The sequence below is a fragment of the Mytilinidion resinicola genome, assembly GCF_010093595.1.
Source record: "Mytilinidion resinicola strain CBS 304.34 unplaced genomic scaffold BDZ99scaffold_12, whole genome shotgun sequence".
In the NCBI taxonomy this organism is placed as follows: domain Eukaryota; kingdom Fungi; phylum Ascomycota; class Dothideomycetes; order Mytilinidiales; family Mytilinidiaceae; genus Mytilinidion; species Mytilinidion resinicola.
Window position 1 is genome coordinate 402,451 of NW_022985448.1, and position 15,925 is coordinate 418,375.

Here is a 15,925-nt window from a genome sequence, read left to right on the forward strand (position 1 = left end):
CCTACCCATTTCGCGAGGCCCTCTCGAGTTAACCACACGCTCGCCGCCATGCCGCCGCCAGTCAGCAGTAAGGGCAAGGCGAAGAGCCAGTCGCGCGACGTCCGGACCTCGCGGAGTCGCAACACCACCCCAATCCCTCCCGGCAATGTCCAGAACACCGTTGAGCCCACCCCGTCCTCGTCCTACCTCCGAAACCCCATGGCCACTCTTTCTGCGCCCCTAGAGGTGACGCTCGAGGACATCCTAGGCGGAGGCAGCCCCTCAAACCTCCCCTCTGTGGCCGCCCTCAAGCAAATGCAAGAGACCATACAAACCAAAGTCCTCCAGCATATATCGAAGCGAGGCGCAATATCAGACCGTCTTTTGCGTGAAGTCTCAAAGAGGCGGAGTCTACGCGACCAGCAAGACCGCGAGAGAGAACGGGAGAAAGCGGAGAGGGAGGTTGAGGAAAAGAAGCACAAGCTCAAGAAGGTGTCGAAGAAGAGGGATCCCGAAGACCGCCCGTTAGCTGTTGGCGCGCATCATGTCGCAAGGCAGGATGGAGTGGATTTACACAAAGGTGAGTTCTATGTAACTGAAATTAACTCTCAAGACATCGCATCAAGTCAAAGATTCACCGCCCACCCGTACTCTTACTACTGCTACTTCCCTATCAAAAGCACTGCCAGTCTCCTTGATTAAAACAAGCATCTCTTACCATGTCTTTACTAACACCACCACTAGATACTTCATCAACTATATCCTCCCCCATTTCGCAAGCACCGCCTTCTGCTTCTGGCACCGGCCCAGTAGATGCTCCTTCTCCAAGCCTTTCAGACACCTCTCATCAACCGGCACCTGCTCCGGCCATTCCGCAATACCAAACATTTGGCCCTGACCCGTCCACCTTTGACGACCCAACAATCTACCACATTCGAGACACGACGGATGATATGACCGAAGCTGAGAAAAGGGAGATTTATTGTGTGGCTGATTATCCTGCCAGTGATCTTCATGATCAGACTCCTGGAACACCGCCAGATAAGGATTTTAGTAATGCAAAACCTTCCTCGCAGGTTACCGCGACCCAGTTTGCAAATTATGTCGAGCCGTTCATTCGGCCACTAATAGAAGAAGACGTCGCATTTTTAAGAGAGCGTGTAAGTCTCTACTAATAAACTTTCAGGAGCCTTTAATTGACGAAGAATGCAGGGCGATCGTGTACAACCATTTATAATGCCTCGGCGAGGCCTAAGACCCTACAAAGAAGTTTGGGCCGAAGAGGATGGTGCGATGGTATTAGAGAATAATCTCGACCGTCTTCCCCCGAACGAGCCTCGCGGCAGCATAGAAAACATGACCGACGAGCTCGCAGAAACAGACGAGTTATCCGCGGGGCCTCTTCTTGCCCGCCTCATGGCCACACTCCGCCCCGAAGGTCGCATCAGCACCGCGACCAACGGCGACGCAAACGGCGACAGCATGGACATTGACGAATCCGCCACCGCCGACCCCACCCGCCTCGCCTCCGCAACCCAAATGGCCGAATCGCTCCAGGCAGGCTGGAAGGCGCCGCCCGCCGTGGGCAAACTTGACTTCGTCTCCCTCGAAGACCGCGCCCTCACCGAGCTGCGCCACATCGGCTTCCTCGGCGACCAAGACCAGGCCGACTACAACGGCCACTTCGACGACGAGGTCGCGGCCCGCCTGCGCTACCTGCAGGACCAGCTGCGCCGGCAGTCGATCATCAACGGCGCCCGCAAGGCGCGCATCCTGGAGCTCACCGAGGAGCGCATGGCGCAGCAGGAGTACAACACCATCGCCGACGACCTGGACAACCAGCTCAATGCGGCGTACCTCAAGCGCAACAGGAACATCGGCAAGGGGAAGAAGAACGCGAAGAGGCCCGGCGGGCCGGGCGGTGGGTCGCACCCTGTTAATGCGGCGGCGGGCGTCACGCGGCCGAGTGTGGGCGAACCGATTCGCACGCTGATGGAGCGGAAGAGCCAGTGGAATCATACGATTGGGCCGGTTGTGGATTATGGGAAGACGGGGCTGCCGAAGGGGAGTGTGTTTGAGCCGGACGTGATGCGGCGGTTGGAGGATCGGGAGCAGGAGATGTGGAATGAGGTTGAGGATTGAGAGGGATGAGAGTGCGCATGGGTTGGTTGAAGGGGGCTTAAGGTAAGGTGGGGGCGTTACATACCATTGTCTTTTGGGTAGAGGGTTTTGTAGGGCTGGTAGCTGTTAAGGGCGCATGGATGTCCGAATGAACAACGGTTTACCTGTTTGAGAACGTCTTGGCGGTTGGAGTGGTGTGATGCTTTTGGTGCATTGATCGGGCTTCTATGGCTTGGAAGTTTGGTTTTGGGGTAGACGGCAAAAGACGTACAATCTAGATTGGAAATCAGGACTGTATTGCTACAACTCGAGGATCGGGCTGGAGGAGTAAGTAATTTGGGCCAACGTCCTAAATCAGACCGTAGAATCAGGGTGAATTTGGCACAGGTGAGATGTATAAAGTGGAGCCAGTCCGTGCGATTTGAAGTCGATTTTGGCTTGTCATTGGCAGAGCTTTCATATTAAGCCATGAATTTGGGGTGAGTTTGGATGGCGCGAGATGTATGAACGGGAGCCAGTCCGTGTGATTTGAAGTCGATTTTGGCATGTTATTGGCATAGCTTGTAAATCAGACCATTCCACGATATTAATTGCAACACTCCCTGAATCGGGACCTGAAATTCGATTGATTTTGGAGGGTGTGAGATGTATAAAGGGGAGCCAGTCCGTGCGATTTGCACTCGGTTTTGGTATACTATTGGCTCGGCTTGCAAATCAGGCCATGCATTTGTGGTACATTTGGATAGTGCGAGATGTATAAAGGAGAGCCAGTCCGTGCAATTCAGATTCAATTTTGGGATATTATAGGCGGGGCTCGTAAATCAGGCCATGTATCAGAGTAAAAGTAATGTAGCACTAAAGACACCCTACCGCTTCAGACGCCTCAGGTCTGCACCTAGGCATCAATGCCCCTCCACCGCCCTACAGCATCTGTACCTCCACCAAACTCCTCCTAACCCCGTCCCCCTCTCCTAGTCCTTCAAATTCCACCTCCCCAGCCACAGCACCTAGCCGCGAGCACTCAACCCTAAACTCATCCACCCCACCCCCGACCCCAAAATACACCCGCTTCGCCGCTACGACCGCCTTACCCGCCCGCACCCGTGCCAGAATGCCCGCCATCACTTCTGTGAACGCGTTCAAAGCTGTCGGCGAGTAGATCGTCTCGCTCGCGAGGAGGAACGTGTTCATCTCCGGCGCCGAAGGGACGAGTTCCAGGAACTTGGGGGTTGGCGTCCAGGAACCGGATATCAATGTCAGGCTAAGTGGGAGAGCGGTCAGAGCCGATTTGAAGGAGGAGAGGATTTCTGGCGTGACGTCGAGGTCGCCGTGGTCGGTGGAGGGATCGGCGAGAGGGTTTGGAGATTCGTTGGAGAAAGGGGAAGCAGTGGCGGAAAAGGTGCTGGTGTAGGTGAGGAGCAGGTTCGGGAGAGTGACCAGGCGTAGGACGGAAGCGTTGTAGTCGGCTAGCGTGAGGTATAGGGGGATAGAGGCGGTAAGGGCGTAGTGGAAGAGGAGGAGAGTTGGCAGGGCGGTGCCGCAGCCGAGCTGGTAAGAGGTTAATTGGGCTCAGAATTAATTTTTTGATTCGAAGTGTATGTAGACGGGGAGTTATTACGAGTGTACATACCTCAATTACATGATCAACTCTACACAGATCATCAAGATCCTTCCGTGGACCCCGATCGAGCAGGAACTTTACGAGGTCTATAGAACATTCCCAGCTCTTAAACCCGCCTTCGTAGACATTCGTCTTGATATCTGATTCGTCTAGGCCGGAGAGAGGCGCGGAGTCGGTGCCACTATCTTCGGCCATTAGTTGCATGCGGATGTCGAATAGTTCTCGGCGCGGAAGGCGAATTTTGTGGCCTTTGGGGGACTCGATCTCAATGGTATTGTAGGAGATTTTGGAGGGGAGAGTGGAAAGCTGTCGGGCTGTCAGTGTGGATCATAGATAGCCTTGATGAGATAGTTAAGAGATTCGAGATTCTGATGATGGCATGAAGGCAAGAATTGCGATTATTGGTATCCGGTGGGGTTCCGCGAAAACTCTGAGTAGAAGGAAACTTGTTGAATAGCGTGAAGAGCTTTAAGACGATAGTATAATGGGAAAATGGCAAATTGTGCATAGAGAATCCGCGATATCGTTACTGAGAGTCTCAACCCACCAATTCATCTATATTGTGAGTCCGGGCTTCAACGGCTGGGGGCTGAGAGGGGTCCGTTGACGACGCATTTGCAGCAACGGCAGAATTTTCGCCATCTGGGAGAGCATCATTGGGGTCTTCTTCTATATCGTCTCCAGAGAAACCAAAGCTGAATGGTTGAGCCATGGTGGTGTGTAAGAATCGGTGCCGGAGGACTTGGGGTGACGAGACGCTAGTGAGGTAGTCCTCGTCAATTCCTGGGACAAGAGTCATGACAGCATCGTTGTGCTCCAAGCATATAATAGCAATTAGATATTTATTTAGTGTGCCTATGATGAGTCATTATGGAAACTTTAGTTAGAAGATCCGTCTTACTTTCTTCCTAAGACATCACGTGACGATGCAGAGTTTTGGTAAGTAGTTAACTTAATTGCCTTTTCCAAAGATTGCATTGAAAGGCTAAAGAGGGTATCAATAATAATGGCCCAAACGCCAACAAAAGGACAAGACTGCCATGGTAACTTTGAAATCCGCGATAGGAACAGCGCTTCTAGCCCGGTAGGGCCGCCTGTTTCATATCATCCTGTTCAATGGTCGGGATGGTCCTCATCTTCGAGGACTCTTCTTCCTCATTTGTCCAAACTCGATCGCGAACCTTCTTAGTCGCCGACTTCGAATTTTCCCTTACGTCCTCCAACCTCTCCACACTCGCCCTAATCGACGCTAAATGCACTTCTATAGGCACTTCTCTAAACCCATCCTCTTGTGGTCTTCCCATCTCTTCCCTCAAGTTCTCAAGATAGTTGGCTATATCCCTGAGCTTGATCAGCGCGCCACTGAGAACGGTATAGGCAATATGTCGAGCAGTCTGCACATCGTTTAGTGTGCGAAGATTGCTCTCGATCCTGGTCCTCTCCCTCCTGTTCCCACCGAGACGTGTGTACAACTGGCCAAGAAGCTCCGATCGCTGCCCCTGGACCGCGACTTCTTCTTTAATTGAAATGCTTTGCATATCGTCGAGCAACATCTCCAGCCTGTCGAGATCCTGAAGTATAGAGTCCGCTTTGTAGATAAGACGCTTGATTTCTTCCTCCATGCCACTAGCCTGCATCATGTAGGTATCGGCCAGTTCGTCCTTCCGTGTCTTGTGCCTAGCGGCAAGCCCAAATCTGACGAATATTCGCTTCGTCAAATCCATGCTGTCGTCTCCGAGGTGTGCTACATCTGCCACTGCTAAGGTGTGTTGGTTCAACGCGATTATTCTATCAAGAGCGTAATCGAGGCGGGCATGCCAACTGCTGATGTCATTCCCCGACTGTTTGGAGCCATCGATGAATTGCTTGAGGATTTGGCCTAACTCTTGCTTTGATGCGATGTTACTAAAGTCGATCACCGACCTCAAGTCTCGCATGGCCATTTCCTTGGTCTTCATATCCTGTCGGAGACCAGCTGCCTGGATGGAATACTTTGCAACATCTTCGAAGCGGGTTTGAGCTTCCACCAGCGCATCGAATCTTTCGTGGCCAGGTGTGGGTAGGCTAGGGCAGAAAGGAAGGTTCAAATAAGATGCACCCGGAAAATTGCAGATCGGAGAGAGTGCCACGCGAATGCCTGCGTCTACGGCGTTCTTGCCTTTCCAAAAGAAGAAGTAAAGAAGGAAGGCGAGGAGGAGGTAGGAGAAGAACGGCCGAAGGAGCAGGAGTGTGTCCTTGACAATCGACAGAATGTAGACGGCGGTGGGCTGAAGGAAGCTATTCCAAATGGCAGCAAGGTAAGATGAGGCAGAAGAGTCCTGGGCGACAGGACTTGAAACCGGCTTCTGAGAATAAGAAGCCTTCTTTCGAGAAGACCGTTGGTGCGTGTTCTGTGGTGCCACATTGGCTGGAACTGCGTTCACCCAAGAGTTTCCGAGAGATTGATCTAGCTGCGAGGGAGCAATGCCAACTGGAATCGAGCGTCCTGTTGAGGGCCGCCGGTTTGTGGTGCGTTGACGTGCGTTGTTTGTTGGAGTTGTGTTTGTCTGGGAGCTTTCGGTAAAATCTGGCTGTGTTGAAGGAGATGGCATGATGAAAGACGGTGCCACCTTTTCTGGAGCCCTCTGAATGGACTGGTGAGAGCGTTTTGTAGTGGTGGGTGGTGTTGAGATCCGCCCTCGCAGCCTTGTTGATGGTGTTAAATGCACTTGCTGCCTTGATTGCTTCGCGGAAGACGAACGCCGCGGGGATTTTAGCGATACATTCACCGCTGAGAATTGCGTCGCATCTTCCTCCTTTGCATCTTCAGAGCCAGAGGCACGGGGCGATTCACTTCCAGAGCTTTCCTCACTCTCTTCGTAGTCCACATCGCCCCACGACTCTCCCAGCTCCATATGCGCTTTGCGGCTTGGGCTCGTCGCTGCACGAGGCATTTTACAGACTTTCGGATTCGTCTGATAGATTCTCTTATGGACTCACTAGCAACGGATCTGATAATAACAACTTTTGTATTGAGAGGGGCAGAGAGAGAAAGTGGAATGGAGTAGATGATCCTGATCAAGCGGAATTATGAGACTTTGAGCATTAGGAGTTATATCTTTGACAAAGCCTTGAGAGAGACAGTCGAAGGTTGGTCTTGAAGGTGGCACGGTGGCTGGTGAGTGCCAACACCGTCATCGTCACTTTCGCCTCCCACGCGCAGTCTGAGACGCGCCGGCAGCCAATCAAATCACTTCATATACTGTTAGCGCCGACGATCTCAACCTCCAGCTTCATCCAAACTCACGTCTGAGCGGTGCAAAGAAGACATTTTGCCAAAACTATGCAGAGCCTAGGTGAGGTTCAATTTAGTTTTAACCGCGCGCTTGATCGGCGAAGATGCGGCCCGAAGAGTCTAATTCAAGCAATCTAATTGTGACGTCGCATCCTCCAGGAGTCCTTCAACTCACTTCCATGCCCACTCACCAGTGGCAAGAGATGGAAGGCGAAGCTTAACCTGCCATTACCGTCTTGTCTTCGTTGAGTCTCATAGCTGTTTCAAGTGTGAAATACTCCCCTATCGGTTTGTAAGTATGTATTCCTTCACCCTCTCCAAGCCAACTCAGTCCGGTCGCTACCCTTGTACCTGGAGCTTGACTGAGCGATTCAGATGAGCGTTGCTAAATGCTAACCTGGTGTACTAGAATCGGCATGGAGCGCCTCGCCAACCCACTGAAGCGGAAATCGCTGTCGGAGACGCCCGAAAGTTCCTCGAAGCATCATTTTACCCTCAAGTTGATCTGAAGGACATGAAGAAGGTGAAAATTGAGGCTGTTGAGGCCAGAATTGAGGAGGCAATCAAGCCATCACGCAACTCTGAAGGCGCCTTGAAGCGCGACTCATCTACTCAGACCGATCTGATTTTGATGGAGAAGATCAAGGCCGGACCAGTGGAGATAGCGGACGATAACAAGTCTAAGGACATTAAGATCGAGGAAGTCGATGCAGAACCGTAAGTCAATCTGCAGCTCATTCGAAAAGTATATTGATTTCTGATCCTTGAGCAACTAGGGCCAAGCCCGAGAAGATGATTGAGGTGGTAGTGGGTCGATATCCTGAAAGACGCTGGTATCTTCCTAAGAACCTACTGGGGCAGCATTCGAGCTTCTTCAATGCAGACAAAGTCTACCTTCCTAAGGAGTACCCCACTTGCTTTGAAGCCTTTGTGCGATTCATGAATACTGGCCTCTGCTATGAAGAATGCGACCTGGAGTTCAATTATGAGTCTTCAGGGACCGTCGACAGTTACAAAGCTGCGATACTTTGGTGTCTAGGAGAAAGAATTCTCGGACCAAGATTTCAGGATCACGCTATGAGCCATATTTTGCAAGAGGTGGAATTCACTAAAAGCGTCTACCTCCCCATGGTTACATTAGCCTTCAGGGAGGCTCTACCAAGATCGGAGTTCCGGAAGTTGTGCATCGATGCAGTCTCAAAGTATGGAACCTGTCGCCAACATCGGCGAGGCAAGTGGGTGACGGAGAAGGAGAAGTGGGATGATCTCATCGAGAAATACGATGACTTCTCGAAAGAACTGGCCAGGACGCAACTACCATCAGAAAAACGAGATGTACTGCTGACCGTCAGAGAGGACTACTATGAGATAGTCCTGAAACAGTGTTAACTCTATGTCAACTCTCTTCTAGCAGCGATTGAAGGGGTTGAAGCTGGCGATCCAGGCAAAGTCACAAGGCTGTAGTCTGAGGGCTTCAGGGTCTGGCTGTTTCTTATTTCGTGCTACGGCGGCCGATGGATGTTCACCAATACTTGTTTGCTAACTGATGTTTTCTTTTCGAAGAGTTCCTCATACTGTGTTTCCAATTATGCTCTTCAGCCCAGAATTCTTTTCGAACTACTGTTTCACAAGACAGTGTCTTCTACTCAAGCATTCCAGCACTCTTTCTGCTATTTTCTTTCACTGTCAAGACTCGGCACAGGAACTGGAGCTTCGGCAATGGAGCATCAGGCATATGTCACGGTTCGGTTATGGGAAACAACAGCATCCTGATTTCAATTAGCATATGATGCCCTTGCCTTTCCTCTAGGGGAGTACGTAGCACTCAATAATGATACCTACCTTCATCTCTCGCACAAGACAATTGCAATCGGCTACTCGACCCTCTCTTGATTCTCAAACATGAAGCCTAGAACCGACACCAACCCATTCGCATGTGAGCCCAACCCCATGCAGCTCTCCTACCCTCGGACCTCTAAATGAAAAGCTACAAACGTACTTCCACATGCAAACCGTCCCACAACCGAAACGCGCCGCCCTGCCCTGTCCTGCCCTGCACTGGCGATCCCGGGATCTCGATAAAACGCCATGGGCCGCAGATCAGGCTCCAAGTCGCAGCCGGGGCTACGGAAGCGTGGCCCGGGCGGCAGCGATCCGGAAAGGGCGTTTACGCATTTTCGAGGATTTCCATTAAGCATTTTCTGACGGCGGGCGAGGGGATTAGGAAATTTGCGTTCTGCATTTGGTAATGTGCCGAGAGAGGTTTTTCGATGCTTTGGCTGTTTTGGGGTAACTATGGGGACTAATATGAGTAATTGGGGGATGACTGGGGGTGGCATTGGTGGGATGGGGGTTCCCGGGTGAGCGATGTCGAGGAGGTTGTTGACGCTCTTTTTTGCCAGGCGACGGGATTTTTAGGGATGTAGAGAAGGTGGACGGGATTCTTGTTACTAGTGAAGATACGGAGAGACGTCTGCACAATTATAGGCGAGATGGAAACTGTCTCATCTTGATTGATGCGGTAGCTCCCTGGTCCACCTCAGACGGTGCCAGCCATCCAAGCCTCAAAAAGATTGATAGGTTCGGATTTTTTTGTACACCATGAGGCACTGAAATTGAGGAGAATGGCGAGGCACTGTACAAGATTTTAGATATGATTAGATTAAATGTCGATAGAACTTTTCCAACCTCATAAATCATGTCGCTTATCGTACATACAAGTTGCTCCGCATGACTCCCTCAACAACGACTCAGGCCACGATCACCTCACCGGCGCTCCCACCCGTCGCAGACATAAACTTATGGCATACTGTGCATAAGCACCCTCGAGCTTTATCACTCCCACCCCAAGTTCGGTATAACCCCGAGACTTCTTCCGAGAGTGAACAAGCATGCCCGGGTGCGCTCGTTCATGAGCCGAAAGCCTCTCCCACAGCCCAACGCTGCTTCATTCTGCCGAAACGTCGCCGAATCGCGCCGTAGCGATGTGCTGAGCCGTGCACGCATTCCGGACGCTGACGCCGCTCCAGGACGTGATGGACGTTTGCGCTCAGGGTGGCGCGCGCGCCGCGGTCAGCTCGACGAGCCGCTGCTGGTGTTGCCCTTGCTGCCAATGTCGTCGGGCAGCTCCCAGGTCGTCGTGTCGATGCCGGCCTCCTTGGCGGCCTCGACGAGCGCCTTGCGCTCCGAGATCTTGCTCCGCATGAACTTGATGGTGGCCTCGAGCACGACGGCCTCGCTGCGGCCCTGGCCCTCCATGCCGGGCACAATGCTCGCGAGGCGGTCGAAGCCGTCGCGGATGGCCTGCCGCCGCTTCTGCTCGGAGGCGATGTGGTTGTTCTTCTTCTCTTGCTCGGTGAGGCGGGGCTTCTCGGAGCCGGCTTGGTTGGGAGAGCGGGTCGGGGAAGACATTGGTGCGGCGGGCGTGGGTGGTTGGGTGGTTGGGTGGTGGAGAGGCGCGGGAGACGGGTGCTGGAGGCGATGGAGGCTCGGATCGAAGCAAGAGTCGCGCGGCTTTATAGAGGGCGGGTCGCGGGCTGGTGGTTCATGTGAAGGCGCTTGGGGTGGTCAGCAGAAACCGGCGGAGCCCGAGGCTATGGAGGATGGACGTCAAGGCGCAGGTGCTTCATGTTACTGTAGTCTCCTCGCGGCCATGGGGCCAGGAAAAGGGGAAGCGGAGGTGGTTGTTTGGGAGAGGAGCGCGAGCGATGTCGAGTTGCCGGTGCATCTAAGCGGCCCTCGGCAGCCCGTGACGTGAGCAGCGAGTTCCGCCGTAGGGCTAGTTCTAGGGCTGAGCGCGGCGCGGTAACGTCAGAGGCAGAGAAAAGACAGATTGGGCCGACGCGGGATCGCAGCAGCTCGAGGCCGACAGGGCTGTATGTACGGCACTATTTCTGGGCCTGCCAGTGTGCCAGTGCGTTTCGGACGCCTCGTTTCATCACATCCCGGAGGAGCTAGGCCTGAGAGCGCTGCGTCCTCCTGCCAGCCAGTGCCAGGGAGACCACGAGACGCTCTCGCCGGCCGGGGTCGTGACCTGCTCATCTCGCGCACCCTCTGACGCCACCTATCGCGAGCTCCATATTGCAGCCACTGCTTCACGTCTGCCGCTGTTGCTCTCCGCTCAGGCACCGAGTCACGAGTCTACGGAGCCCCCACCGCGAAAGAAAGCGTGGAGAGCTCACCGCTGCCTCTGCAAACACCACGACCCGCCCCGCCATACCACACGGCCCCCAGCGCCGCGAGACGAAGCTGCCCAGTGCTGCACGTCCTGATATGCGCCCTCCCTCCTGCGCCCAACACCCGTGAGCCTCACACTCCTTGCGCACGCCGCTCTCGTCCGCCGCCCACCGCCCACCGTCCACTCCTCGCTGCCATGTCGAGCCTCTCAACCCGCTCGCGGGGGACTGGCCACAAGAGGCTCAACAGCCTCCAGCAGAGCGACCGCCTGCAGCGCCAGGGCTCCTACACCCGCAAGCGTCAGATCACCTCACAGGACTCCTATCTATACGCCCTGCGCGTGGCCTTCCTCACCTACCTCCTCCAGCCCCGCCAGAAGCGTCTTCAGCACGTCGCCGCCGCCCCCCGCCCAATCAATCGCTCCACGACCTCCATGGCCGACCTGATGAAGGACTTCTCCGTCATCAGAGACTCCAAGAGCACCCGCTTCCCCCATGGCTTCATGGCCGAGCTGGACAATCGGATAACGGGCGTGCTGATGGGCAAGGAGAAGATGCCTGAGTTCAGCGAGGCCCTGGTCAAACGCACATTCGCCGTATTCCTGAACGTCTTCAAGGCCCCGCAATTTCGAAAATCCATGGAGAAGGACCGCAGAGTGGAGGACTTGCTGCTGATTTTCTTCTCCAATGCCACCAAAGAGCTGCAGAAGGGGAAATCGCCGACGGACGATAGCTGGAAGCTGATGGTGGACCGGCATGTGGCGTTGTTCATTCGACTGATCAGCTCGACGCTGAAGGACCATGATTGGACAAGGGATAGGCCTGAGCTGACGAGCCGGCTGGCAACAATGGAGAAGAAGCTGCTGATGCATGACCAAGATCTGTCTGCAGAGTCACAGCGCAATGGCGGTGCTGGCGGCACCAGTATCGAAGTCGAAGTGCCTCGTAGCTATGAGGTCAAGGATATGCCATTGGTGTTGGTTATTTCGCGCGTGTTCGGCGTTTCCTATCAGCAGGTTCAAGATGATATAAACAGCCATAAGGATGTGTGGACAGAGCGGGCTGCGTTGCAGGACCTCAAAACTTACCAGACCTACCTCAGTCTCAATACAAAGAAGACGCTGAACAGCGACGATTTCGACCTGGAGGACGCATATGAGATGTGGAAAAAGTCCGAGATTCCAGACTTGTCTCAGATGGTTCTGGCAATCGTTCAGTCGAATCCGGAACTTGCCAAGAGCACGCCAGGCGGAAGCCTACCACAATTCAAGCCTGGTGGTGCGACAGAGTATCAAGACATGTCGAGGAAGATGTCTGACCCAGAAAACAATGGCTCGTCGTACGTCATTGACCAGCCAGTGGACATGAGTGCGCTGAATCTACATGACGAACCGTTGCGAGGAGCGACGGACGAGGATCCATACGTTTTTATCCCACCAGATCCTCGGGCATACTACCGCGCAGTGCTGAAGGAAGCCCTTACGTACGATCTTCAAGATGCGGGCCTTCAGCCGTCTGAAGCGACTAGTGAAGCACCCTCTATCAAACTGCTCTCCAAGCAGTCCGCCGAACTTCTGAATGAGGTTGCTCTACGATGGCGTGTTCCACAGTTCTCTCGTCTAGTCCTCTTTCTCGACGTAATTCGAGAAAAGTACGAGGCCCAGGAGATCGATCTTGACACACTAGACGCTGCCTTCAACTACGTCAAGGAAGCACCAGTAGACAAAAAGCACAACCGAATGAGCCACGTGTCACCAGCATTGTTTGATCGAACGAAATGGACCGTCGCTGACTATGCCTTGAATGGGACAATTTTGAGCTCTCTCCACGCATGCTTGCTACGAGAGCTCTTTGAGGTGTTACTTCAATGCTACGAGTCCAAGGCGCCTCCACTTGGGCCTATCATGTATGTCTTGGAGCATCATATCTATGAAGATTCTCTTTTCTCTGCCACACCGGAGGAGCTTGATCAATTCACAGAGTCACTAAAGGAAGGGCTCAAGTTACGAGCTGGCGAGGTGTATCGCGAACTTCTTTCGAAGAACATCCCAGACACAAAAGAAGAATGGGAGTTCTTCCACGTCATTCAGCTTGGCAAAGCCGTTGTCAAGCTTTCAGAGAGAATTCAGAAACGATATCGGAAGAATCCAGAGATCATGGGCGTCAATCCTCTCATGATACTTGTTGAGGAGATATTGCCATCATATGCTGCAGATGCCAGAGATTTGGTGGCACGCATCATGGACGTCGCTCAGGAGAAGCAAGAAGATGTACCGATTCAAGATGGGTTCGATTTGTACAAGGAGCTTGTTGAGATCCGACGTATCCATGCGGATGCGCTTCCAGGGTAAGTGTCGCCTAACCTACCAAGAACGTCTCACTAATGAACGCAGCCGGCAATTTGCTTTCCATATTGAAGGACTATTGCAAGATTTCGTTTGGCGATGGATCGAGATGACTGATGCTAGTCTTGTTGGATGGGTGGAGAATGCTGTCAAGCAAGACCAATTTACCACTATTAGCGAAAATCCAGTCGCAATGGATGATGAACGGCACAGCGTTTCGGTGGTTGACATTTTCCGGTCTTTCAACCAAAGTATTGAGCAAATCGTCGGTCTCAACTGGGACGACGATCTGCAGTATGCCAAGTTCATGACCGCCATGTCAAAGACTATTGGTATTGGGCTGGCAAGATACTGCGAGCTGATTGAGCAGCAATTTAGCAAGGAGATGGACCGCTTGACACCAGAGCAAGAGGCTGCAGCCGAACAGAGTCGACAGGATAAATGGCTGCAGATGGTCAAAGACGGCTGGAACAACAAGGAGAAGATGGAACCGTTCCAGTTCTTGCAAGAGGTAAGTCATTCCACAAACTAGTCGCTACATTTCTAATTATGTATCAGTCTCTTGTGAAACTTAACAACATCGAATATGCGACACTACGACTCGATAAGCTCGAACGCGAAGTGAACGTAGATGCATGTGCCGAAGTCATCCAAAAGCATGCTCCTCCACTAGCTCAGCGCGCTCGTCGGTCTGATAACTACGTCTTCACCATCAAGATTATTGAGGCAGAGGACCTGAAGGCCTGCGATATCAATGGCCTCAGCGATCCGTATGTTGTTCTCGGAGACGAGTACCAGAAACGATTGGCGAAGACTCGCACTATCTACGGCAATCTCAATCCTCGATGGGATGAGACTATCGATATTACCACTCAAGGACCATTGAACATCATTGCTACTATTTGGGATTGGGACACGCTAGGTGACCATGACTGTGTGGGCCGCACCTCCTTGAAACTCGACCCATCGCATTTCAGGGACTTCATGCCTCGAGAGTATTGGTTAGACTTAGATACTCAGGGCAGATTGCTCCTGCGAGTGAGTATGGAAGGAGAGCGGGATGATATTCAATTCTACTTCGGAAAGGCTTTCAGGACGCTCAAGAGGACGGAACGAGACATGACGAGGAAAATCACTGACAAGGTATTTACTCTCCATCTGTAAAAAGGTCACCTGCTAACAATCCCCAGCTGTCTGCTTATATTCACCACTGTCTCTCACGACAAGCGTTACGTAATATGCTATCTCGTGGCATCACCATGTCCTCTATATCAAGCTACTTCCAGAAAGCCCGTCCGCAGTCAGTCCAAACAGGCCCTACGCAACGAGATGTTACCAACGCGTTGGAGCCACTATTTAACTATTTCAACGACAATTTTGCTATAATGAAAGAGACATTAACAGACTCTGCTATGGTCATGGTCATGACCCGGTTGTGGAAAGAAGTTTTGGCCACCATCGAGTCTCTTCTGGTTCCACCTCTCTCAGACAAGCCATCTCAACAGCGCCCTCTCACTCAGCAGGAACTAGATGTCGTCTTCAAATGGCTACAGGTAAGTCAGCTCCAATTCCAATTCCTATGTCACGTACTAACCCACTCAGCTTCTCTTCGACTTCTTCCACGCCGTTGACGAAGACGGAGTATCATGTGGTGTACCAATGGACATCCTCAAATCGCCAAAATACCATGAGCTCCAGAACCTCAACTTCTTCTATTTCGAGACGACCGAGAACCTAGTCCGCACATCAGAGAGCATGGCAGCAGCGACAGCACAACGCCAACAAGCAGAACAGGCCAAGATGAACCGCCTCTCGGCTCCTGCAGCCATGGGCCACCAGTTCGGCGGTGCTGCTGGTTTGCTAGGCCTCCCAACCCGCAAGCACAAGACCATCATGCTGTCGCGTAATCTGGGCACAATGAGGAAAGCCAAGGAAGAGAAGAGAAAGGAAGCACAAGCTGACCCGAACGACGATATCATTCTCCGTATTCTAAGGATGAGGCCAGAAGCGGAACGATACCTGAAAGAGCGCAGTCGGCAGAAGGAGAGGCTCGCTGCGGCTGCCGCGGCCGAGATGATCGTACGACAGAGCCTGAACGCCGGGGGCGGGAGGATGACGGGCACGTTGCCACGGATGCGATAAGAGTCGGTTTGCGGCGAAGGCGGTGCATGCGGTTGAGCGTTCGAAAATGCTCATATGGGGAAACAGCGCGCGTCTTACGAGACAAGGATACATGGGGATTACCTCGGTACCTGGATATTTCTTTTGTGATCATCTACTGTGCGTAATGACTCTCCTCACTAGCCTGGAGTCTGGAGCATGGGTTGGGCTTTCGGCGTCGGATAGGAATTCATTGGTTGGGGGACGGATGGACTGGACTGGAATGGATTCGGCTGCGTACGTTTTAGGC

At 52.8% G+C, this 15,925-nt stretch overlaps 6 protein-coding genes across 6 annotated transcripts; 3 read left to right on the top strand and 3 right to left on the bottom strand.

Annotated features, from left to right (window-relative positions):
* Positions 1–48: 48 nt before the first annotated feature.
* BDZ99DRAFT_521823 (uncharacterized protein) lies at positions 49–2,121 on the top strand (the record flags this gene model as incomplete). The annotated part of the gene is made up of 3 exons (XM_033725662.1): positions 49–559; positions 724–1,139; positions 1,192–2,121. The coding sequence occupies 3 exons, from the start codon at positions 49–51 to the stop codon at positions 2,119–2,121; spliced, it is 1,857 nt and encodes a 618-aa protein (XP_033575221.1).
* Positions 2,122–2,860: 739 nt separating this feature from the next.
* Positions 2,861–4,433, bottom strand: BDZ99DRAFT_445556 (uncharacterized protein; the record flags this gene model as incomplete). The annotated part of the gene is made up of 3 exons (XM_033717936.1): positions 2,861–3,648; positions 3,731–4,027; positions 4,269–4,433. The coding sequence occupies 3 exons, from the start codon at positions 4,431–4,433 to the stop codon at positions 3,022–3,024; spliced, it is 1,089 nt and encodes a 362-aa protein (XP_033575222.1). The 3' UTR covers positions 2,861–3,021.
* Positions 4,434–4,917: 484 nt separating this feature from the next.
* BDZ99DRAFT_362869 (uncharacterized protein) lies at positions 4,918–5,856 on the bottom strand (the record flags this gene model as incomplete). The annotated part of the gene is made up of 1 exon (XM_033714700.1): positions 4,918–5,856. A coding segment is annotated over one exon (939 nt), but the record flags the coding sequence as incomplete, so codon positions are not given.
* Positions 5,857–7,097: 1,241 nt separating this feature from the next.
* On the top strand, positions 7,098–8,838 carry BDZ99DRAFT_464150 (uncharacterized protein). The gene is made up of 3 exons (XM_033720240.1): positions 7,098–7,287; positions 7,405–7,712; positions 7,772–8,838. Exons 2-3 carry the CDS (start codon positions 7,510–7,512, stop codon positions 8,382–8,384), a joined length of 816 nt encoding a protein of 271 aa, XP_033575224.1. The 5' UTR covers positions 7,098–7,287; positions 7,405–7,509; the 3' UTR covers positions 8,385–8,838.
* A 1,280-nt stretch (positions 8,839–10,118) lies between these two features.
* Positions 10,119–10,370, bottom strand: BDZ99DRAFT_358172 (uncharacterized protein; the record flags this gene model as incomplete). The annotated part of the gene is made up of 1 exon (XM_033714646.1): positions 10,119–10,370. A coding segment is annotated over one exon (252 nt), but the record flags the coding sequence as incomplete, so codon positions are not given.
* An 832-nt stretch (positions 10,371–11,202) lies between these two features.
* Positions 11,203–15,893, top strand: BDZ99DRAFT_50340 (uncharacterized protein). The gene is made up of 5 exons (XM_033723961.1): positions 11,203–13,517; positions 13,564–14,026; positions 14,074–14,658; positions 14,706–15,068; positions 15,118–15,893. Exons 1-5 carry the CDS (start codon positions 11,368–11,370, stop codon positions 15,655–15,657), a joined length of 4,101 nt encoding a protein of 1,366 aa, XP_033575226.1. The 5' UTR covers positions 11,203–11,367; the 3' UTR covers positions 15,658–15,893.
* Positions 15,894–15,925: the final 32 nt, after the last annotated feature.